Below are 24006 nucleotides of genomic sequence, written 5' to 3' on the forward strand. Positions count from 1 at the left end.
GTCCAAATGGTGAACATCCAGCAGGGGCATTTTGCCAGGGCTGTGACACACCCCTGACTAGGGCTTTGAAGATGATGAGTGACTCATCTGACAGAAGGGGGATGAAACTTTATTTAAGGGCAGGCTCTGCCCCAGACACTCTCTTTCTCTCACAACCACATACACCAGCCGAGCAATCGCCAGCAAGTAGAAGGACTGCTGGAGGAAGAGGGACCTACCTGCCTCTCACAGAGACTGGGCCGAAGCACACACAGAAGGGGGTGAGCATAGACTCAGGGCAGAGGAACATGGTTTGGGGGCTAGGGCAGCTGGCCTGTGGGATTTCATTCCCAAAGGAAGGGGCACCCAACAGGGAGTCTGCCCCTCTGAAGTGTGCCTGAGAGCCCAGATCCAGAGATGGTGCCTGGATGCTGCTCAAACCCAGTGGGTGTGGAAGCCCATGAGATCCAAAGGTTGGGTCCAATATAGCAACCTGGTGCCCATCCACGGGGAGGACATGTAACAGGTATTAGGCAAAATGTAATTAAATTTATTGGCACCAATAGGGAAGCAATGGATATAGAGGGAGAATTAAAGTGTGATGGAGAAGATAAGTCATAAAAATATAATTAATGCAACTAAGTGAGAGAAAGAGAGAAAATGGCTCATTGAATTAACATACTATGACATTTTGTCCTATGACCTTAGAAGGGGCTGACACCTTCCCTCCGCCCCCCCCTCCCGCCCACACTCTTTGTAAATGGTTTTGTCTTTATTTTCACACTCTAATTACAGCCAATTTGATGCAGTACTAAAGCAATGAGTTTCAGGAAGTCTAGCAAATGTCCATTGACCCGTATAATTCCTGGGCAATGTAAGGAGTTAAAGGCTGAAAAAGTTTCCATATATTTTTACAGTGTCTCGCACAATAGAGCTTCAACTTGGTTGGCCTCTAGGTCCTACTGTAGTATAAATGTTTATTAATAATTAATAATTGTAAGGTGTCTCTCATAAGCTAACGAGGAGAAGGAGGATTCACTATGCTCCTTGAAATCTCACTGGCGTCCTTACATTATTATATGTATTGCATTAGTACCTAGGGACCCTAAACAAAATTGTGGCCCCATTACACTGGATACAGTAAAGGCGCAGCTCAAGAAACAATCCCTGCCCTGGAGAGTTTACAATCCAGCTTTGACTTCTTTTCCTTTTTTGCCGTGGCTTTGAAAATGGTGCCATTCATTGCTGACCTGTGTAGAAATCATGCCCAGAGACGATTCTGCAGGAACTAGAAGTGCTGGGCCAAATTCAGCCCTGGAGTAAAGTCATTGAAACCAGTGGAGTTACTCCAGAGAAGAACATGACCCATCAGACTTTGTTTTTGTAAACATTCTTCCCTCACCTGGGTAACTAATCCCTTGAGGACTGGCTCGCAGGTGAGAGCTTGTTCTTCTGTCACTCTGCTTTTCTTCTCAGACACTTTAACAAGCTGTGTGCCATTTGAGGGGGGTGTCTTCATTACGGCTTGTGAGGTGATAAGGATTTCTCTATAATGAGATGGATTCCGGGAAAGGCTCCCTTGGGAAAGAGAGTAAGGAGACTCTAGTTGGTAAGTATTCCTTCCATTCTTACTGCAAAATAACCCCAACAAACGTGTGTGTGTGTGTGTGTGTGTGTGAGAGAGAGAGAGAGAGAGAGAGAGAGAGAGAGAGAGGTTAAGTGTGGGTCAAAGGCCTCAGATTGCTGGCCCTGGATTCCTCCATCTTCATGGACAGCACTTGTGCCAGCTTCCCCACTGTCCTGCCAGTATGTCTCAACCCTTATCTGGGGACTGACACCTATAGGGGATAGGCTAATTCAGAGTCCATACCCATACAATCCTTAGCCTCTCTCTGCTAAGACTAGCCGTGATGGTACCAAATGGTGCCAATTACGCAGGTGGTTTTGTAATGAAGGCTCCTGAGAATTGGACTGAGACAACCAACTCATTTCACCTAAGTCACCAAGCAACTGAACAGGTAACAGCTTTCAGTCAGTGGTCCAATATGGACTGGAACTATTTACCAGTTCCATTCTTTCTAGTTTTTTCACTGCACCCATTGCCAGGGTGTCGGAGCTCCTACAGGTAAAAGACTCCATATTCCATTACGTATCCCTGGAGCCATCCAACATCCCCCTGTTGTTTTTTTAAATGGTTACTAATTTTGTGTGATAATTATAGGTTAGATAGACAATCTATGCTGCTAGCATTTTGGCTTTAGCAATCAAGAGCAACATAATCCTTATGAAAAAGTCCTATAGATTTTAATAAAGAATTAGAGCATCTTATAGAATTCTAGGATAGGGATATAATTCTCTATGATAGTCTATAGGGATCCATAAACCTATACAAAGGGTAGTATTTTCTACTAAATCCTATAGGACTTTTCCATAAGGGAACATCTTTCTTTCTCTCCAAAACATGTGGCCTTATATTCACTTCGTTCTGTCTCTCACAAAGTGATGGTCAAAGCACCAATAGTGCTCAGCTCTGTACAAGATCCCAAAATAAAAACAGTTGTGGTGCCAGAGGCCTGGCCCTTCAAAAGACAGACACAGAAGAGACTTGAGGCCCTGGGAAACTCAGAGGAGGAAATAACTTGGAAGATTTTTTATTTTATTTGTTTCTATTACCTCACTTTGGGAGGGCATCGGGTAGGGAAAGCTAGATCCACAAAGGGACATAGGCATGGCCATGCTGACATGCAATGCCTAACATTCAGGCGTCCTGCCATCCAGTGGAATCCTCAGCCCCGAGTTAGGCTCCCTATTCAACGCATGGAAAACGTCTGACACCTAAGAATGGAATTCATACAAGCTGAATGGGGAACGCCTGAAGCTAGCCAGTAGGAAATGCCCAGGAGAGGGGTGCGGCCTAAGCCCTGGGCCTCAAAGGGACAGTCCTGGAGTTAGGCTCAGGTCAATCCTTCGTAGCAAGAAAAACACACAGTGAGAGCGCCTTCTTTCCATCCCCCATGATAGCAAGTAGCTCCGGGGTTAGGACTGTCTCCTGGGATGTGGGAGACCTGCTTTCAGATTCCTGCTCAGCTGCAGGGAGTGGAATCTGGGTCTCCCATGTCCTAGGTGACTGCCCTAACCACTGGGCTGTCAAGTGATTCTTTTTCTAGCCTAATGAATATTTAGCTATTTACCCAAAGGGAAACCGCTTCAACAGGAGAGACCGAGGGAAACCCACATCAGAGTAGCTAATACCCTAGTGGTTAGGGCACCCATGTGAGAGGTGGGAGCACTGTATTCAAATCCTGCCTCTGCAGTAATCAGCCCAGGTGAGCGGTCTAACAGCCATCACCACACCTGACTTTTGTGTGAGTTAGGCGTGCTCCAAGAACGCCTACCAGATCAGGCCCTGGCACGATAGGGTGAGGGAACATCTAGTTTATGAATCGTATTAGGGCACTGAGCACCTTGGGGGTGTCAGGACAGAGAAGGCTTTGCATGCGCCCATCAGCAGAAACGTAGCCACCTAGGAGACGTTACCAGTGGGAACTTGGGAACTTAGGGCTCAGTTGAGTGAGGGCTTTGAGGATCTCAGTGACATGTAAATGTTGGCCATAGGCACCTAAGTAAGTCCCTTGGAAGATCTAGCCCAGAGTCTTTAGGAAGGATGTGAATGACAACAGTGGCAGCATGGTGAACAGGGATACAAGTATGATATTTTAAATCAGAGTAACTTTTGAGCTGCAAAGAAAAGCTCTGTTGAAACCTACAGCCTAGCTGGGTGTAAAAGGGGCAGGGGGAGAGGGGATGATGGCATGGTTGGAGGTGGGGAGGATGACGAAGGCCAAGAGGTACAATATGCCTTTTTTCAGCATCTGTAAAATTCTTCTGTGATTAAAACATGGCCCTGCTTCTTGAGCAATCTTTCACACTTGGAGCTGACAGTGAACCAGTGTTGATACAAACATCTCCCATTATTTGTTCACATTGCATTTGATCATAAGAGTGAGTAGGACATTCAGCTGATGGAAGAAACATTTATCCTCTTGACTATTACTTAATGTACCAGCTATAGCCTGACATTCCAGTGATGGCAAATGAATCTGACTAGGGCAGGATGTATGGTGGAAAAACAGCATAGACAATGTTTTTAAGTTTTTAACACTAATCCCTGAGGGTCCTAGTCTGGCCTCAGCCATATGTACCTGAGCTTTTCATGGTAATTTATTCAAGAGAACTGCTCAAATCATTGGTTCCAGCAGTGGCAAGACCAAATGATATTTTTCTAGCAACTGGCCTGAACTAGGGTTACCATATTTTAATATTCCAAAAAGAGGACACTCCACGGGGCCCCAGCCCCGCCCCAACTCCGCCCTTCCCCGCCCCAGCCCCGCCCCTTCCCCTGAACACTCCTCCCCCCTGCTTCTCCCCCTCCCCTGCTTCCCGCGAATCAAATGTTCGCGGGAAGCCTGAAACAGGCAGGCAGCCAGCCAGCAGGTAAGCTGGGGAGGGGGCACGAGGAGGCGTGGCCCAGTCTGGCGTCCGGCTCCCTCCGGCGTCCGGCCCCGGCCAAGAGGCTCTGGCCCCGGCGTCTCCGGCCCGGCTTGGCTCGGGCCCTGGGGCGCCAGCCCTGGTTCCAGCCAAGCGCGCCGGCCCTGGCCGAGCAGCTCTGGCCCGTCCCGGCCCCGATGGCTCCGGCCCTAGCAACTCCAGCTCGGCTCGGGCCCCGGGGCACCGGCCCCGGCCGAGCGGTGCCGGCCGAGCGGCCAAGCACCCCCAGCCCCGGTCCCAGCGGCTCCAGCCCGGTTCGGGCCCTGGTTCCGGCCGAGCGGCTCTGGCCCGCCCCGGCGGCTCTGGCCCTAGCAACTCCAGCTCGGCTCGGGCACCGGCCCCGGCCCCGGCTGAGCCGCACCGGCCGGCGGCAGAGCACGGCCGGCCCCAGCGGCTCCAGCCCGGACCCAAGCCCCACGACCTCTCCCTATTTTCCCAGACATGTCCGGCTTTTTGGAATTTCCTCCCGGACGGGGATTTGAGGACCAAAAAGCCGGACATGTCCGGGAAAATCCGGACGTATGGTAACCCTACTTGAACCTAACCCCTAGATTTGTGTCTTTTCTGTTACAATGGGTCAGAACAAAAGCCTGGATTCAAACTCTCCCAAATGTAGAGTATTAGTGTAAGATGCACACACAGTTCTCATGCAACAAGCTTGAACAGAAAAGGCAGGATGTTCCAAAGAAGGCCTGAAACTCGGTCCTCTTGGGCCCAAACCTCTCAACCTGTGAATGATTAAATCTGTAGCAAGGACCTCAGAAATGTGGAGCAGAGGACTGCAGAGCTCAGCATTCTCTCCTCAGGGATTGTGGTGGGGGAAAAAAGATTTTAGAAGTTATACAAGGAGAAGGTTTTTACACCGGGCGAAGTTTGAATCCCAAGCAGAGCAAGTGAGCAGGGAAAAGACCTTAGTTCTGGTATAGGAGTCCTCATACAGGGAAGAGCAGCCCCCACCACAGGTTGTGTTCAGCCCAGTGCGGGAGCAGGTTGTCTGGAACAGCCTCTACACTCAGAGCCTGTGAACATGCCTCCCTTGTATCCTGCTCTGAGCCCCTAGCTGTCTTCCTCTCCAAGTAGTGGAGAGGCATGGAGCGAAGAGGTGGAGGAGGTAGCAACATTCAGCTTCTCGGTAGCATGCTCACAAAAATCAATTACGGTCACACTTTCCATTGAAAAATTGATTCCTGAAGCTGGTCTTCCCCTGGGATGGCTCCCTCCACTTCTCCTGTCCTGGTTCCTATTGCTTATGCCCCAGCTGCTCCTCTTGTGTGGGGCTTGGCTGGGCTGGATTCGTCACACCCTTCCTGTGAAAAAATCTCTGGCTTTTCCTTGCCTCATTGCAGCTCTGCTCCTAAGTACCCCCTCCCCTGCTAAAAAAAAAAAATCCTGGCACCTGGCAATTGGGGTCTCCAGGCTCTATCCTGACACAAATAATAATAATACAGTGCTGAGGAAAGGCAGCAGGACCAGAGAGTGAAAAGAACTGCCCAGAGGGCTAGTCACACATCTGCACATTTTGACAATCACTGGTTTAAAGCTTTTCTGGCATTAGGTGAACGGGCCAGCTCTCTACACCAGAAGTTTCAAACCTAAACTGTCCTGGAAGGCCCTGTCATTTTCCTCATGTAGAGCTTCTTTGTTGTGCCAGATGTTTTACTATAAACTCAGCAGATTGACCAGGCAACTGACAACGGTTCCCGTCTTTTCATTCTGTAGCAGATAAGAAGGAAGGAATTGGGGCCTGTGGCTGGATCCTGGTTTCTCTTTCATTCCTGTTTGTGCTTATTACCTTTCCTTTCTCCATCTGGATGTGCTTGAAGGTAAGCTGATGGGAATTGGAGCACTGAGAGAATGGTCTATTACTACTATGTATTTCACCAGGACAAAAGCCATTTGTACCCCATGTTATGGGGCAAAGGATAGTTTTTGTAGTTAAGGTTCAAGACTGGGATGCAAGAGTTCTATGTTCTGGTCCATGTTCATCCCCAGGCTTCCTGTATAACCTCAGACACGCCATTTAAATTGTCTGTGCCTTCAGCTCTCACACAGGGATACTACTTCCCTACTTCACTGGGATAGTGTGAGAATAAATAAATGAATGTTTCTGAGGTGCTATGGATGAGAGACCTAGAAAAACTGATTAATATTTGAACAAATGCAGGTCCACATCTTGGACCACCCATGGAAAAAAATAGTAGGTGCTTAGCACCCACTGGCAGCCAAGCTCCCTCCACCAGCCCCCCCTCCAATTGGCTCCTTCCCTTCGCTCCCAGTGCCTCCCACCCACCACGACCAGCTGTCCCACGGTGTGCAGGAGGTGCTGGGAGGGAGGAGGAGAAGGAGCGGGGCGCGCTTGAGGGAGGGGCGGGACTGGGTGGAAAGAGGCGGGGTGGGAGCAGAGGGGGGGCCAGGAAGAGGAGGGGCAGGACGGGGCGGGAAGAGGTGGGGCAGGGGTGGAGGCAGGAAGGTGTGGAGTCGGGGTGGGGCCTGGGACTGAGTGGGGGTTGAGCACTCCCAGGGAAAGGAAGAAGCCGGCACCTGTGATCACATGCATAAGTATTTGCAGGATCGGGGCCTGATATTCCACAGCAAGGGGCAGGGTGAGGGGCTAGAGGGAGACCAAGATAAAAAATGTGTAATTACCTACACATCTTTTGCTATAATTATTTTGTCATTTCCATGTGGTCTGAAGGATAGAAGGTCAGGCAAGAGGGAAGGGTGGTATTCGTTTATTAGTTATTTATTATTTATTATTTAAAAATATTGTCCTAGATTGTCAAAGAATATGAGCGTGCTGTTGTATTTCGGCTGGGACGTATAGTGTCTAAAAAAGCAAAGGGCCCAGGTGAGTAAATGAGGTTTTATTATGTTTTCACTGTAACCAGATGTTCTGCATCTGAAGTTCTCTCAAGTCCTTGTTCAGAGAATGGGTGATGCAAGGAATCTGTCCAGGGCACAGTAAAAAGGCCAAAGTAATTCTTTGTCCATGAGCCTGTCCATCTGCTGCTTGTTTTCTCTATATTGCTGTTTAGAGAGGTAGCCAGCAGATCCTGAGATCTAAACCTGGCTTTATAATAGACTAAAGATCACATGAAGGGGAAGGATGATCTTGTGCTTAACACACTGGACAGAGACTTAGGAGATCTGAATTCCATTCCCCATTCTGCCACAGACTTCCAGTGTGACCTTTGGCAAGTCACTCAATCTCCCTGGACTTCAGTTTGCCATCTGTAAAATGGGGATAATAATACTTCCTTTATCTCACCCTTTATCAGTCTTGTCTATTTAAAGTTGTAAGCTTTTTGGGGCAGAAGCAGTCTCTTACTAAGTGTGTGTACAGCGCCTAGCACAACACTTGGTATCATAGTTGGGGCCTTCAGGTGCTATTGTCATTGGAAATGATCACTAATAAGAAGGATGTTCTCTACATTATTATAACAAGTACCTTTGCATCACGCGGATGAAAAACAATCAATTGGAAAAGGTACAGTGAGATGGTGCAAACGTGGAGTAGGAATGGAGGAAGAACCCCCTTATCACATAACCATCTCGCTTCCTCTGCAAAACAACTATGTGGCCCAAAAAGTGGGCAGGGCCAGGGGTTGAAGGAGGAGCCACACTAAGTGGCTAGTTTCCCCTGACCCACCATCCTGAAGAGCTAACAATCTAAATAGACAAAAGTTTGAGAGGGGAAACAGAGGCACAGAAAAAGGAAGTAACTTGCCCAAGGTCACATGACGGAGCTGAGAACAAAACGGAGTTCTTCTGACTCCCAGTCTAGTGCACTATCTACTCAACCATACGGAAAAAGAAATGCTGTGGTAATGAAATATCAGTATAGCTCTGAGGACCATTCTCATTACACAATAGAAATAGTTATTTTCAGAGGTTTGCTTCATATGCGATCAGAGCTTAGCCTTCAGATAAAAGTGTTTCAGCTTTGGCCTTTTCTTCTTTTTTGCAGGTTTGATCATGGTCCTTCCATGTACGGATGTTTTTGCCAGGGTTGATCTTAGAACTGTTACCAGTAACATTCCTCTACAAGAGGTAACAACCACTCAATAGTCATTTAAACTAAAAATCAAACCTAAAGCAGTTTTAGTTTTTAACATGTCAAACTAAGAAAGCAGTTTTATTGTCTCACAGTCTTTGGCAGCGGTACAGACTTAACTTCATTTGCTGTACTTGTTTACTTCCAAATGCTAGTGCCAGAATAACACTGGAACCTAATCAAGCCTACAACCCTACCAGCTCAGGTTACAATCTTGTCACTCCCGGCAAGTCAAGCAGGCTTTTCTTATTGACTTTCAGCATTCTGGATTAGAAAAAGAGGAAAATGAGATTAGAGCTGGAGATGTGGGGAGGTCCAAAGATGAGAGAGAGGGAAGTCAAGAGAGCTGAAATTTACCAAGCCTTCATAATTAGTCCTCTCTCTACCATCCATGGAAATCAAGCAATAAACTAGAGTGGGATCCCCAGTAACTATTTTTCCTAGTAAGTAGAAGATCTGGTAACTAACTGATTAGATTCAAAACTTATCATCATTACGAAAGCCTTCACTGAAGTCACTTAGAAAGTTAATGTTGTTCCAGACAAAACAATGAGCAAAGACCAAATTTGTCACATTTGGTGCCTACGGATATGTAATTTAATACGTACTTAGGTACCTTAACAAATCACCTTGAAGTCAAAGGAAGCTGCAGGCGCTCGTCATCTCTGAAAAGTTGGCTTTAATAGGGATTTAGGGCCTTCTCTTTACACACCTAGGGTTGAAAATGTTAGCCAAAGAAGTTCATTTTTAAAAATAGTCAATGGGAAATCTCCCCCTCTCCAAAAAAAGATTTATTTACATGTAGCTACAGTACTGTGCTTCTACTTGAAGAGTTGCCATTTTATTGTGCTTTTCTGAAGAAAGGAGAAACAAGAATCAGTAGTGATAGAGCCACAACGTTTCCGTGTTACAGATCTGAGAAATCTTTATGATATGATGTTCGTCCATCGTTATCGATGAAGACCTCAACAACTCATTCTTTCGATGACCGGGCTCTGTGCGTCCGGAGATGACTGATCAGTCCGATTTGGGCATGGAACGTCCTGTCACACGTCGGGCAGACATATAATGGCACTGTCAATGGTGTACGAGCAGCTCTGGACTTGCGCAGCTCACGCTTTTTTTCAGCCTCAGCAATACGCCTCGCCTCAGAGGTATTACTGCCTGTGTGAATGAGGCTGTGCCATACTGAACGGTTCAGTGCGAAGGTTTCCCATGTGGCGGTGTTGATCTCGAAGGACTTCAAAGAGGTCTTCAGCGTGTCCTTGAACCGCTTCTTTTGTCCTCCATGGGAACGCTTTCCCTGAATGAGTTCTCCGTAGAAGAGCTGTTTAGGAATGCGTTCATCTGACATTCTCACAACATGTCCGGCCCACCTGGTCTGGGCTCTCATCAGCAATGTGTAAACTGACGGCAGACTGGCTCTAGTAAGGACATCAGTATCGGGCACTTTGTCCTGCCATCTGATTTTTAGAAGCTTTCGCAGACAGGAAATGTGGAAGTGATTGAACCTTCGTGCATGACTCCGATAGACAGTCCACGTCTCGCAGGCATACAGCAGAGTTGGAAGCACCACTGCTCGGTAGACCTTCAGCTTCGTTGGTAGGCTGATCCCTCGACGATCCCAAACATTGGTGCGCAATTGGCCAAATGCAGAGCTGGCTTTAGCAATTCTGCAGTTTACTTCATCATCGATTGACACTGCTCGGGAAAGGGTACTGCCCAGGTACGTGAAGTGGTCCACTGTCTGAAGTCTCTGTCCATTTACAGTGATAGATGGTTCTGAGTATGAAGCATGGGGAGCTGGCTGGTGCATGACCTCAGTCTTCTTGATATTAATGGTCAGACCGAAGTTGTTGCATGCAGTTGAAAACTTGTCCATACTGGCTTGCATTTCTGGCTCTGTACTAGCATTCAGAGCACAATCATCGGCAAAGAGAAAGTCTCGAAGTACAGTTTCCTTCACCTTGGTGATGGCACGCAGTCGCCTCAGATTAAATAGTTTCCCATCAGTTCTATACTTCAGGCCTACTCCTTCAGTGCAGTGTTGAAAGGCATCAGTCAGAGTGGCAGAGAATATCATGCTGAACAAAGTGGGTGCTAAAACACACCCTTGCTTGACGCCATTGGTGACTGGGAAGGCCTCAGATGTTTCACCGTCATCCAGGACACGAGCCATCATACCGTGACGAAATTGACGTACCATTCGTATAAATCTGTCTGGACAGCCAAATTTCGACATGATCCTCCACAGGCCCTGGCGACTGACAGAGTCAAATGCTTTCATGAGGTCCACAAAAGTTGTGTAGAGTTCACGATTCTGCTCTTGACATTTCTCCTGTAGCTGACGCACAGCGAAGATCATGTCAATAGTCCCACGTCCCTTGCGGAAGCCACACTGTGATTCTGGCAGTAAGCCCTTCTCCAGGTGAGTGATCAATCGGTTCAACAGAACCCGTGCAAGAACTTTCCCTGCTGTAGAAAGCAGCGAGATTCCACGGTGATTGTCGCATATCTGGCGATTGCCCTTCCTCTTATAGAGGTGCAAGATGGACGCGTCTCTAAATTCTTGTGGAATGATTCCCTGCTTCCAGAAGGACTGAAACAGCTCAGTGAGTTTCCGTAGCAGCACGGGTCCACCGACTTTGTACACCTCTGCTGGTATGGCATCTGACCCTGGGGCTTTGCCACTTGACAGCTGATTGATAGCTTTCTTCACTTCGTCCTCTTCTGGTGAAGCATCCATGGAGTCATTGACTGCAACCTGAGGCATCTTGTCAATGGCCTCATCATTGATGACTGAGGGGCGATTGAGGATTGCTTCAAAGTGTTCAGCCCATCTCTGGAGAATCTGCGTCTTCTCTGTAAGGAGCACAGTACCATCAGAGTTCAGGAGGGGAAAGCTCCCAGAAGACTGTGGACCATAGAGTGTGTTAAGGGCTTCATAAAACTGCTTATAGTCGTTCCTGTCCGCATATGCCTGTATTTCATCTGCTTTGGCGCTCAGCCACAATTCCCGCATTTTGCGCAGTCGGTTCTGTACTGTTCTGCGAGTGTTGATAAAGGCGGTCATCTTTGCCGCTGAGGATGGATCGTTTTGATATGCACGATGCAGGCGGTGCTTCTCAGCAAGTAAGACCTGGATTTCTGCATCATTTTCATCAAACCAGTCTTGCCGCCTGCATGTGGAGGGCCCCAATACCTTCGATGCAGCTGTATGGACAGTGTTGCGGAATCGCTCCCAGTCTTTCTCAGCGTCATCCTCAATACGAAGATCAGCAAGTTCATTCTCTAGGTCTTCCGCTAGATTTTCAGTGATGCGGCTGTTCTTCAGCTTCGACACGTTGATTCTTTTGAAAGCCTTACAGCCTTGTGGTCGTCTCTTCGACATGATACGGAGCTTCATTTTGGATACTATGAGCCTATGATCCGTCCAACAGTCAGCGCCACACATAGCTTTTGTAACCCTGACATCTTGTCTATCTCTTCTCCTGATGATGACATAATCGATCAAATGCCAGTGCTTGGAACGGAGATGCATCCACGAAGTCCTGTTACGGGTAGGAAGGCGGAAGACCGTACTGCTGATCAGAAGGTCATGTGCTGCACAAGTTTTCAGCAGTAACAGACCATTGCTGTTACACTTTCCCACTCCATTTTTCCCGATGACTCCTTCCCAGGCTGCGGCATCGCATCCGACTCTTGCGTTAAAATCGCCAAGCAGAATCAGCTTGTCTGTGCGGTGCACTGACGATAGCAGAGTATCTAGTTCTTCGTAAAATTTATCCTTCACATCCTCTGGGTTGGTCATTGTAGGAACATATGTGCCATGAGCCGGTCATTCATACCCTTGGGGGAACTGGCAAGTTTCCGAACAAGATGATTCTTGATGGCGAAGCCAACTCCAGATTTGCGATGCTCATCACTGCTGCGGCCACTCCAGAAGAATGTATAGCCACCACCTGACTCGGACAGCTGTCCTTCATTAGCAAGGCGAGTTTCGCTAAGGGCTGCAATGTCAATGTTGTAGCGTGCGAGCTCTCTAGAGACAAGTGCTGTTCTTCTCTCCGGTCTGTCTGCCGTGATGTTGTCCAGTAACGTGCGCACATTCCATGTGCCAATAGTGATCGGTGTCACTCTAAGTTTTGTTTTTATTCGCCCGCTTTTGTGGGATCCCCGCCAGCCGCGGTATGCTGGCCAGGGTAAGGTGAAGCAGGCAATGTTTAGGGCACCTTTTCTAGCCCCCTCCTCGTTCTACGGAGGTGAGCAGTGCAATCCTGAATAGGGCTGCTCAGTCGCTCAAGAAGATGCCGAGCTCCACTGCTGCTTCGGTCAGCGAGGAACGACCATTATGCCTGAGCCGCCTATGTGCAGGTCCGCGGCTACAGCTCCCAGTGTATCCACACCTGCTGCTTCGTCGCTCGCCCATCTCCACAGGACTTGATGTGATGTGATGTGATATGATATGATGTCGAGACTTGCGCGTGAATTGGATTAAAGTGAGGGAGAGTTGCGCAACGTCAGCCTCACTCTCTCTTCCCAGTTCCTATCTGTATCCAGTGGCAGGACAGAAGTCGAGATGGTTGGAGATAGGGCAGGGCGCAGTGGATGACCAGGACGCCTACGTGTCTTGTCGTGCTCTTAAGCGTTCCACAACGCTTGCTGTCACCGCCTTCCTGACCATTAAACCAGGTTGAACCAGGTTGCCTCAGTCAGCCGGATCCAGCCTTCGCATGCAATGGGTAGACAGGCCCTAACTCACCGAGAGTCTCATACTCATCGGCTACCCTCACCTGGTTTAGCCCGCCAGTCGAGACGGTCTCCGGGGTGTGGCCGCTGTCGCATGCTGACAGCTACTTGGAGCCACAGGTGAGAGCTGGGTGTCAAGTGGGGACCAAAGTGGATGAGCTACTCCTAGGAGTACGGCTGCTCCCCCATCAGAGGTACTACCCCTCCCTGACAACCCCATACACCCCATACACTTTATGATATAGTGTGCTGCTAGAGATTGTTCGTAAATATTCCATCCAAAATTTAAATGCCTGGGGCCTGGAGTAAATATGCTTAAGGAACCTCCTAGGTTTTAAGAGCTCATGGGTCTTATTTTATGTAGTGTCAAATTCACTGAGTCTAAACTCTGTTACCCCCTTTGGCCCAAGTGGTCAGTATTCATGGTCTTGTGGGTTGTTTCCATTAGGAGGAAAAAATGATGATCGAGGCAGATATTTCTTCGATGCAATCCTGTTTATTTACAAAAAATGTACCAAGTCCTGTTTCCCTAAATACAGTAGGAATCAAACAGCAGGAGACCGTTTCTTTGCTCATAGTTTCCCACCTATTTCCATCAGCACTCTGTGCAAAAGCTCCATCTCTTAGCCATTTCTCAGGGTCATACTACAAGTGCTCCTCTGGCTGAACATAAGGACGGCCATACTGGGTCAGACCAAAAGTCCAGCTAGCCCAGTCTCCAGTCTTCCGACAGTGGCCAATGCCAGGTGCTTCAGAGGGAATGAACAGAGCAGGTAATCATCAAGTGAACCATCCCCTGTCACCCATTCCCAGCTTCTGGCAAACAGAAGCTAAGGACACCAATGCATCTGGGGCTTCCTTGCTGCCTTCTTTGTGTGCTTCTATGGTACTGATCCTCCTCTCTCTCTCATACACAAACTGCATTTCATTCAGACCCCAAGGAAAACCTCTCAGAGTGCATGGCTCAACTCCTATTCCAGCCTTGCATGTGGCCTATATTTGTGGGTGGTGGCTCCCTATTGTTTCAGCTCTGGATTCCATAAAGGAGCTTAACTGCTTCTTACTTTTATCCTGTATGAACAGTGACTGTCATGCCCACCAGCTTCAGTGAGGTTTATCCCAACCCCCAGCATAACACCCTGTTAGAAAGACTCCATAGATGGAAAGTCAGCTGGGGTGGAGGGGAAGCTGATGTAGTGAAAAGGGGAGAGGGGAGATGACATGCAGGAGGGATGAACAGAGCCAGCTCTGAACATAGGTAGGTCTGTACAGGAAGGAAGGTGGCCATAATAGCCTGGGAACATTCTTATGCAATACATCCTCACTGCAATCTCTTCTGGCAGGGCTTCTATGGAGCCCTTGGCTGCAAACTAAAGTTGCCTCCCACCTATTCTGGTGGTAAGGCAGCGGTGGAAACATCACCTGTGCTCCAGCAAGATGAATTGTTCACTGGGGCACAGGGAATTTACGGCTCCCTTCACCAGCGTTGGTGAATGTGGCCTGGCATGCTACGTAAAGGGACCCCACAGACCATTTAAGAACATGTCATCCAGTTGTTGCATTTTTTCCCTGTCCTTGTGCCTATGATTTTTAAATTCCATGAACCTGCCTATGATTATTCCAAGGCAAATGCACTCAGAATCATCACAAATGGTTAACATATTACTGGTCGAGTCATTTAAATACTTTACACAAATGTTGCTTTGGTTTAGAGGTTGTAAATCCAGGGTGTTGCCATTGAAATCAATTTACCTTGATTTCTTCAAATTATAGTGGCTTCTTGTCTCACTATAGGAAACAAACATCTCCATAACGTTGGGATTTGTGTGTCCTGGATGATTATCTAATCTCTGTATGTTTGTTTTTCGTAGATTCTTACAAAAGATTCTGTAACTACCCAAGTTGATGGAGTGGTCTACTATAAAATCCACAGTGCTGTCTGTTCAGTGGCTAATGTCACAGATGTCCATTTAGCCACCAACCTGCTGGCACAGACCACTTTGAGAAATGTTCTAGGCACCCAAAGCTTGTCCCAGATCCTGTCTGGTCGAGAAGAGATTGCCCACAATATCCAGGTAAATCCACATCTAATGTTCTATTGATGGGCACAGCATCTCATTTTATGGAATATAATCTTAGAAACGAGTGGCCTTTTTTAAAAAAAACATGATTGTAAAATCTTTCATTATCTCCTTTCAGTTTCATACCCCACCTACTGCAAAATATGGAAGAAATATTGTAAAGATATTTCCTCAGCTGATAAAACTAGTATTCTCTTGTTAAAAAGCAAACAAGGCTCTTGGAACTTAACTTTTTGAGAAGTGAATGAGACAGTAAAGAGTCTTGATATGGGGCTCCCTGCCACTTCTTTAGAAATGAGCAATAATGTGCGATGGTGGAGAAATCCATAGTTACTGGGATGCTCTATCTTAGACTCATAGACTCATGACTTTAAGGTCAGAAGGGACCATCATGGCCAGCTAAACTGACCTCCTGCACATTGCAAGCCACAGAACATGGGTCGTGGGTATAAGAGGCTTGGGGAGACTAAGCCTCCCCAAACCAGGCAAGAAATGCCAGATGCAGTGCACCTCTCTTTGGAGGCCCGCCGCCACCCCTGGAAGCTCCCAAGAAGTGGCGGGACCACCAGTGCCCAAACTGTGGCCCCATTTGTGCTCTGCCCTGAGGCCTCAGGAGAAGAGGCGGAGCAGGGGTGGGAAGCGGTGGAGGGTGGGCAGGAAGAGGCAGAGTGGGTGCAGGCCTCGGGGTGGAGCAGGGGGTGGAGCCACAGTCCAGGAGCTTCTGGGGAGCTTCCGGCACTCCCACCCCACCTCCCCAAATGCAAGAGTCACATGCTGCCTATGCCACAGAACCTCACCCTCACCCACCCACTCCTATAATAGACCCCTAACCTCTGGCTGAGTTACTGAAGTCTTCAAATCATGATTTAAATACTTGAAGTTACAGAGAATCTACTATTTACACTAGTTTAAACCTGCAAGTGACCCATGCTCAATGCTGCAGAGCAAGGCAAAAAAACCCTAGGGTCTCTGCCAATCTGACCCAGGGGAAAAATTCCTTCCTGACCCCAAATATGGTGTTCAATTAGACCCTGAGCATGTTCGCAAGACCACCAGCTAGACACCTGGGAAAAAATTCTCTGTAGTAACTCAGAGCCCTCCCCATCAAGTGTCCTATCACCGGCCGTTGGAGATATTTGCTGCTGGCAGTCACAGATTGGCTACATACCATTCTCATCATACCATACCCTCCATAAACTTGTCAAGATCAGTCTTCAAGCCAGTTAGTTTTTTTGCCCCCACTGCTCCCCTTGGAAGACTGTTCCAGAACTTTTACTCCTCTGATGGTTAGAAACCTTTGTCTAATTTCAAGCCTAAACTTGTTGATGGCCAGTTTATATCTATTTGTTCTTGTGTCCACATTGGCACATAACTTAACTAGCTCCCCTCCCTCCTGGTATTTATCCCTCTGATGTATTTATAGAGAGCAATCATATCTCCCCTCAGCCTTCTTTTAGTTAGGCTAAACAAGGCAAGCTCTTTGAGTCTCCTCTCATAAGGTAGGTTTTCCATACTTTGGATCATCCTAGTAACCCTTCTCTGCACCTGTTCCAGTTTGAATTCATCCTTCTTAAACATGGGAGTCCAAAATTGCACATAGTATTCCAGATGAGGTCTCACCAGTGCCTTGTATAATGGTACTAACACTTCCCTGTGGCTACTGGAAATACCTCACCTGATGCATCCTAGGACTGCATTAGCCTTTTTCACAGCTACATCATATTAGTGGCTCATAGTCATCCTACGCTCAACCAATACACCCAGGTCTTTTGCCTCCTCTGTCACTTCCAACTGATACATTCCCAGTTTATAGCAATTCTTGTTGTTAGTCCCTAAATGCAATCTCATTTCTATTACTCCGGTTTACAAGGTTGTCCAGATCATATTATTTGATAATGTGGTCCTCCTCTGTATTGGCAATACCTCCCAACTTTGTGTCATCTGAAAATGTTATTAGCACACTTCTACTTTTTGTGCCAAGGTCAGTAATAAAAATGTTAAATAAGATTGGGCCCAAGACTGATCCCTGATGAACTCCACTAGTAACCTCCCTCCAGCCTAAGAGTCCACCTTTCAGTATGACCTGTTGTAGTCTCCCCTTTAACCAGTTCCTTATCCACCTTTCAATTCTCATATTAATCCCCATCTTCTGTAATTTAACTAATAATTTCCCATTGGAACTGTATCAAATATCTTACTGAAATCCAGGTAGATTAGATCTACTGCATTTCCTTTGTCTAAAAAAACAGTTACCGTCTCAAAGAAGGAGACCAGGTTGGTCTGGCACAATCTACCTTTTGTAAAACCATCTTGTATTATCTTAAGCAGATGCTTGATTAAACTTTGGCACCACCCATCTCTCATGTCATGTCAATAAAATGTATTGAATTGACCTGAACTGGATTGAACTGTTCCAGTGTTTAAATCCCTCCCCCTTTTACCCCCCCCCCCCCCCCGCCCAATCCAGGGAGTGTCACTCTGGCAGCCAAGAGAGAGTAGAGTTGAGAAAAAAGATCTTGTTTCCTCTTAGATATCAGGAAGAGAGAGAGACACCAAAAAAAGACAGCTCACCTCCACACCCCTTCCAACAGCCAGGAGAAAATGTGTGCATGAGAGAGGTGATATGACGTGATGTTGTGTCAATGTGTAATGAGGAAGAGTCAATGGTCTTGATTGTGGTAGCGCCCTGGATCCCTAGTCATGGACCAGGATCCCATTGTGCTAGGCATTGTGATGCATCATACCGATTCTATGTATTGATGGCAAATAGTACAGGGCAATTTCAGGATGTCACTTGCACTCTTCTGAGGGTCTCTGGCTCCAGTGGATAACAGAGTGGCTTATCTGCGATGAAGGGTTGAGTGCTATTCTTTTACATGGGGGTACTTACTTTTCTATGTTCCCAGATTCTCTTGGTCCTTTATTAACAGCTCCCACTATTGCACCTGGTTCTGCAAGCACTTCCTCACATGAGGAATGTAACTCAAGGCAGTGTCTGTAGGTTTGGGCCTGCAGGTCTTTAATTCTGACCACGATAAAGGTAAATGGCTTCTTTCAAAGCTGTTCCCATCGGGCAGAACTGATGCTAGAAAAATAGCACAATGTCTTGCCCATGTGCATCATCTCCCCTCCAACACGTCACAGAGCCGAGAGAATATTTCGCAACTAATAATTGATCTGACCTTTTTTAGGCACTTGACGTACCCCTGAAATATCCCCATGCAGATCATAATTTCCTCCCATTTATTCTTTTATTTCAATTATTCTTTTGCAATTGTTTTGGAATTCGGAGTATAGTCGATATCTGAGCCATTTTGGTTAGTGTGATTATTAATTGTCCTTTTTAAAAAAAAAAAAGTCTATCCTCGATAATGCCACCGGTAAATGGGGAATCCAAGTAGCACGTGTGGAAATCAAAGACGTCAGGATCCCTATGGAGATGCAAAGAGCTATGGCTGCTGAAGCTGAAGCAACACGAGACGCTAGAGCTCAGGTGAGATCCACAGTAATATTTCTCTCATTCGTATAACGTTGTACATCTATAATCTCTACATCTTTTGAAGGACAAACCTCCACGTTGGTTTTTTTGCTTCAATTGGAGGGTGGCTTTTCCTCATTGCCACCAACGTGTCCATTTCTATCACGTTTTTAGATCATAGCAGCAGAAGGAGAAAGGAATGCTTCCGAAGCACTGAAGCAGGCCTCCATGGTGCTGGTCGAGGCTCCATCAGCCCTCCAGCTGCGCTACTTGCAGACCTTGACCACACTGGCTACTGAGAAGAATTCCACCATTGTCTTTCCTCTGCCCATGAATATGCTGCAGGGTTTTTATAAACAATAATAGGACAAAACCAAATGGTGACCAAGGCTTTTTTACACTGAATTATTTAGTTTGGAGAGTTTTACAGGGATTCAGGAGAGGCAAGCCTCTGCAGATGATCAGAATTAATGTAGAAAGTACACTTTGATACCCTGCCTCAGGAATAGTGTTAACTACACAGAGACAATCACAAGCCAGAACACTGAATCTGAATGCCCCCAAATTTCTGAGGGATTCAAAATTCAGACATCCAAATGTTGTGGTTCAAGCTCATCTCTAGGTGAAAAATAGAAGAGACTTTGTTAAAATGCAGGTTAAATTTAAACTGAGATGCTCGCTTTTGATGTTACTTGATTTTTACAGAGTCACTCGCTTAGTAGGTATGTGGTGATTTGTCTGCTCACCAGGAGCCTGCCTCTAAAAGCTAATACAACCACTGCATGCAATAAATAGGCCAGCTCCTGCTCTGTTACACTGGGGTAAATTTGTAGCAACTCAGTTGAAAATACCAGTGTAGTGGCGAGAAGAATGTCACCCAGAGGTATTCCTTGATCATTACTGGAACCACCAAGTAATTTGTAAGTCTATGTAGCTCTTATAGACTGGGGCGACATCTACAAAAGGACTTAGGTGCCTATATCCAACATTTAGATGCCACCGGCCTTAAACCTCTCTCTCTCACCTAAGCCCCAGCAGGCTCCTCAAACTTGATGTGCCCCCATCTATTTCACCTACGGGGGCAAATCCAGTTGGCATGCACTGAGCATATTTAAATCCACACAAAATAACAATGACCACAGAGAATAGCCTGGCCTTCTCATAACCTTTAGTCAGGTGGTAGGGCACTCAGGCAGGACGTGGGAGACCTGCGTTCTGTTCTCCCTCCTGACTGATGGGGAGTATGTGTTTCAACTACTTTCCTGTTCCTGAAGGGAATGCCCAACCATTGGCCCTAGAGGGTTATTTTCACTCTGTGTCTGTCCCAATCCATATTTAATTATTTCTACACAGAAAAACAGCTTTAACAGGTGAGACTGAGAGACACCAGCACCAGACTATCCCATAGCCCAGTGGTTAAGGAACTCTCCTGAGAGGTAGGAGACCCAATTTTGCACCACTTCTCCACAGCTAGCAGATGGGGGAATTGAACCTGGATCTCCCACATCCTGAAGAAGTGCTCTGACCACTGGGGGTTCCCTCTTGCAAAAATCAGTTTAGGCCCCTAATTCCAGGAGAGGGTTAATGTCTGAGAATCCCAAGCAGAGGGGCTTTCTGAGTGGCTCAGGGTTTAGACCACCCCCTTCTCCTTTTTCATAGATTCTAGGACTGGAAGGGACCTCGAGAGGTCATCGAGTCCAGTCCCCTGCTCGCATGGCAGGACCAAATACTGTCTAGACCATCCCTGATAGACATTTATCTAACCTACTCTTAAATATCTCCAGAGATGGAGATTCCACAACCTCCCTCGGCAATTTATTCCAGTGTTTAACCACCCTGACAGTTAGGAACTTTTTCCTAATGTCCAACCTAGACCTCCCTTGCTGCAGTTTAAGCCCATTGCTTCTTGTTCTATCCTCAGAGGCTAAGGTGAACAAGTTTTCTCCCTCCTCCTTATGACACCCTTTTAGATACCTGAAAACTGCTATCATATCCCCTCTCACTCTTCTCTTTTCCAAACTAAACAAACCCAATTCTTTCAGCCTTCCTTCATAGGTCATGTTCTCAAGACCTTTAATCATTCTTGTTGCTCTTCTCTGGACCCTCTCCAATTTCTCCACATCTTTCTTGAAATGCGGTGCCCAGAACTGGACGCAATACTCCAGCTGAGGCCTAACCAGAGCAGAGTAGAGCGGAAGAATGACTTCTCGTGTCTTGCTCACAACACACCTGTTAATACATCCCAGAATCATGTTTGCTTTTTTTGCAACAGCATCACACTGTTGACTCATATTTAGCTTGTGGTCCACTATAACCCCTAGATCCCTTTCTGCCGTACTCCTTCCTAGACAGTCTCTTCCCATTCTGTATGTGTGAAACTGATTTTTTCTTCCTAAGTGGAGCACTTTGCATTTGTCTTTGTTAAACTTCATCCTGTTTAACTCAGACCATTTCTCCAATTTGTCCAGATCATTTTGAATTATGGCCCTGTCCTCCAAAGCAGTTGCAATCCCTCCCAGTTTGGTATCATCCGCAAACTTAATAAGCGTACTTTCTATGCCAATATCTAAGTCGTTAATGAAGATATTGAACAGAGCCGGTCCCAAAACAGACCCCTGCGGAACCCCACTCGTTATGCCTTTCCAGCAGGATTGGGAACCATTAATAACAACTCTCTGAGTACGGTTATCCAGCCAGTTATGCACCCATCTTATAGTAGCCCCATCTAAATTGTATTTGCCTAGTTTATCGATAAGAATATCATGCGAGACCGTATCAAATGCCTTACTAAAGTCTAGGTATACCACATCCACAGCTTCTCCCTTATCCACAAGACTCGTTATCCTATCGAAGAAAGCTATCAGATTGGTTTGACATGATTTGTTCTTTACAAATCCATGCTGGCTGTTCCCTATCACCTTACCACCTTCCAAGTGTTTGCAGATGATTTCCTTAATTACTTGCTCCATTATCTTCCCTGGCCCAGAAGTTAAACTAACTGGTCTGTAGTTTCCTGGGTTGTTTTTATTTCCCTTTTTATAGATGGGCACTATATTTGCCCTTTTCCAGTCTTCTGGAATCTCTCCCGTCTCCCATGATTTTCCAAAGATAATAGCTAGAGGCTCAGATACCTCCTCTATTAGCTCCTTGAGTATTCTAGGATGCATTTCATAAGGCCCTGGTGACTTGCAGGCATCTAACTTTTCTAAGTGATTTTTAACTTGTTCTTTTTTTATTTTATCTGCTAAACCTACCCCCTTCCCATTAGCATTCACTATGTTAGGCATTCCTTCAGACTTCTCGGTGAAGACCGAAACAAAGAAGTCATTAAGCATCTCTGCCATTTCCAAGTTTCCTGTTACTGTTTCTCCCTCTTCACTAAGCAGTGGGCCTACCTTGTCTTTGGTCTTCCTCTTGCTTCTAATGTATTGATAAAAAGTCTTCTTGTTTCCCTTTATTCCTGTAGCTAGTTTGAGCTCATTTTGTGCCTTTGCCTTTCTAATCTTGCCCCTGCATTCCTGTGTTAATAAATTAATGGAGATATCCTATCTTCTAGAACTGGAAGGGACCTTGAAAGGTCATCGAGTCCAGCCCCCTGCCTTCACTAGCAGGACCAAGTACTGATTTTGCCCCAGATCCCTAAGTGGCCCCCTCAAGGATTGAACTCACAACCCTGGGTTTAGCAGGCCAATGCTCAAACCACTGAGCTATCCCTCCCCCCTTGGGACATGCTAATGCCTGGCAGAGGTGACTCCTTGCTCAGCATGCTGGGCCCCATTCTAATGAACTCTCCCCCCTGCAGTGCATAGGGAACCTGAGCCCCTAATTCAATGCTACAGTTTCTACTGGGTGACACAGCACCCAAAATGTAGGCATTGCAAAGCTGAGCGTAAGTCCCTTGGTGGATCTAGCGCCTCCTTCTGCTCTTGCGCAGATGTAAATTAGCAGTAAGTCCATTGACTTTAATGGAGTTTTCCGCAAGTGTAAGTGGGATCAGAATCAGGCCTATGTGATATTTGGCATCCAAAACTAATCGGCACTATGTACAATAAAAGGAAGAGAACGTATTTCCAGTGGTTACAGCAGCATTTCTTGCACTTTCAAAAGCTGAGCCTACTTTCAGGAAAATGAACCCAGCCATGTGGGATTAAATACCTACACATTTTAATGTATGCATCTTCTCCCCGCCTCTGCACCCAGCTAGTCCTTTGTTTTCCCCATGCCCCCCATATTTGGGACACATTGATGTAGATATTTGTAATATGAGACTTCCTCTCCTTTCACACATGGTGTGATGGGCAGCGAAATAGTCAACATTGTAAAGTATCATCACTGGCATATGAGTTAGCATCCTTTGACATTGATAGGGCAGATCACACCCACAGAGCTATTGTATCAGGTCTCTGTGAACTCTGCCACTTGATCACATTTTGAAGTTTCTCTTCACAGCCACAGCAGCTGACTTAAAAAAAAATATAGAGAGAGGAGAACAACTGAGAGGTCTCTCTGCCTGCCCCCAGTGGGCTACTGCTGCTAGTGTACATGAAAGGAACATGGGAATTGCCAGACTGGAGCAGACCTGAGGCCCATCTAGTCTAGGATCCTGTTACTGATGCAGCCAACACCAGATGCTTCAGAGGGAGGTATAAGAACCCTGCAGCAGGAGATTTAGCATTGCTTCCAAAACTTTGTGTTAGCATTAACAGTTAAAACTCTAGATATTCTTGTTAACAATGTAAATGGCCAATCCTTTTTTTTAAATCCTGCTGGGCTTTTGGCCTCAATGATATCCCGTAGCAGTAGGTTTTACAGTCTAATTACATGTTATGTGGAAAAGTATTTCCTTTTATCAATTTTGAATTGCCTACCTTTTTTAATTTAATGTCCCCTTGTTGTGTTATGAGACCAGGAGAACAGAAGCTCCCAATTTACCTTCTCTAACCCAGTCATTATTTTTTGTTTTCATCCTGTCCCCTCCTTTCCAATCTTGTTTCCTGAGTGATTTTCCTTGCCCAATATCATTCTCATCACCCTCATCTGAATGCCTCCACCACCCCTAATTCTGCAATAACCTTTTTGTGATGGGCTGAGGCTGAGACAGAGAACAGCCCTATGAT

At 46.5% G+C, this 24006-nt stretch overlaps 1 protein-coding gene across 2 annotated transcripts; it reads left to right on the plus strand.

The window, feature by feature from the left end:
* The first annotated feature begins 1530 nt into the window (after nt 1–1530).
* STOML3 (stomatin like 3) lies at nt 1531–19252 on the plus strand. Of its 2 annotated transcripts, none has more exons than XM_065422015.1 (7): nt 1531–1588; nt 6250–6350; nt 7303–7375; nt 8495–8577; nt 15202–15405; nt 18770–18904; nt 19064–19252. In XM_065422015.1, exons 1-7 carry the CDS (start codon nt 1537–1539, stop codon nt 19250–19252), a joined length of 837 nt encoding a protein of 278 aa, XP_065278087.1. In that variant the 5' UTR covers nt 1531–1536. The 2 variants fall into 2 exon arrangements, with proteins under 2 accessions (XP_065278087.1, XP_065278079.1); XM_065422007.1 differs by having other exon boundaries at nt 1537–1588; nt 6247–6350.
* The last annotated feature ends 4754 nt before the right edge of the window (nt 19253–24006 follow it).

This window comes from Emys orbicularis, chromosome 1 (assembly GCF_028017835.1).
Source record: "Emys orbicularis isolate rEmyOrb1 chromosome 1, rEmyOrb1.hap1, whole genome shotgun sequence".
Lineage (NCBI taxonomy): Eukaryota > Metazoa > Chordata > Testudines > Emydidae > Emys > Emys orbicularis.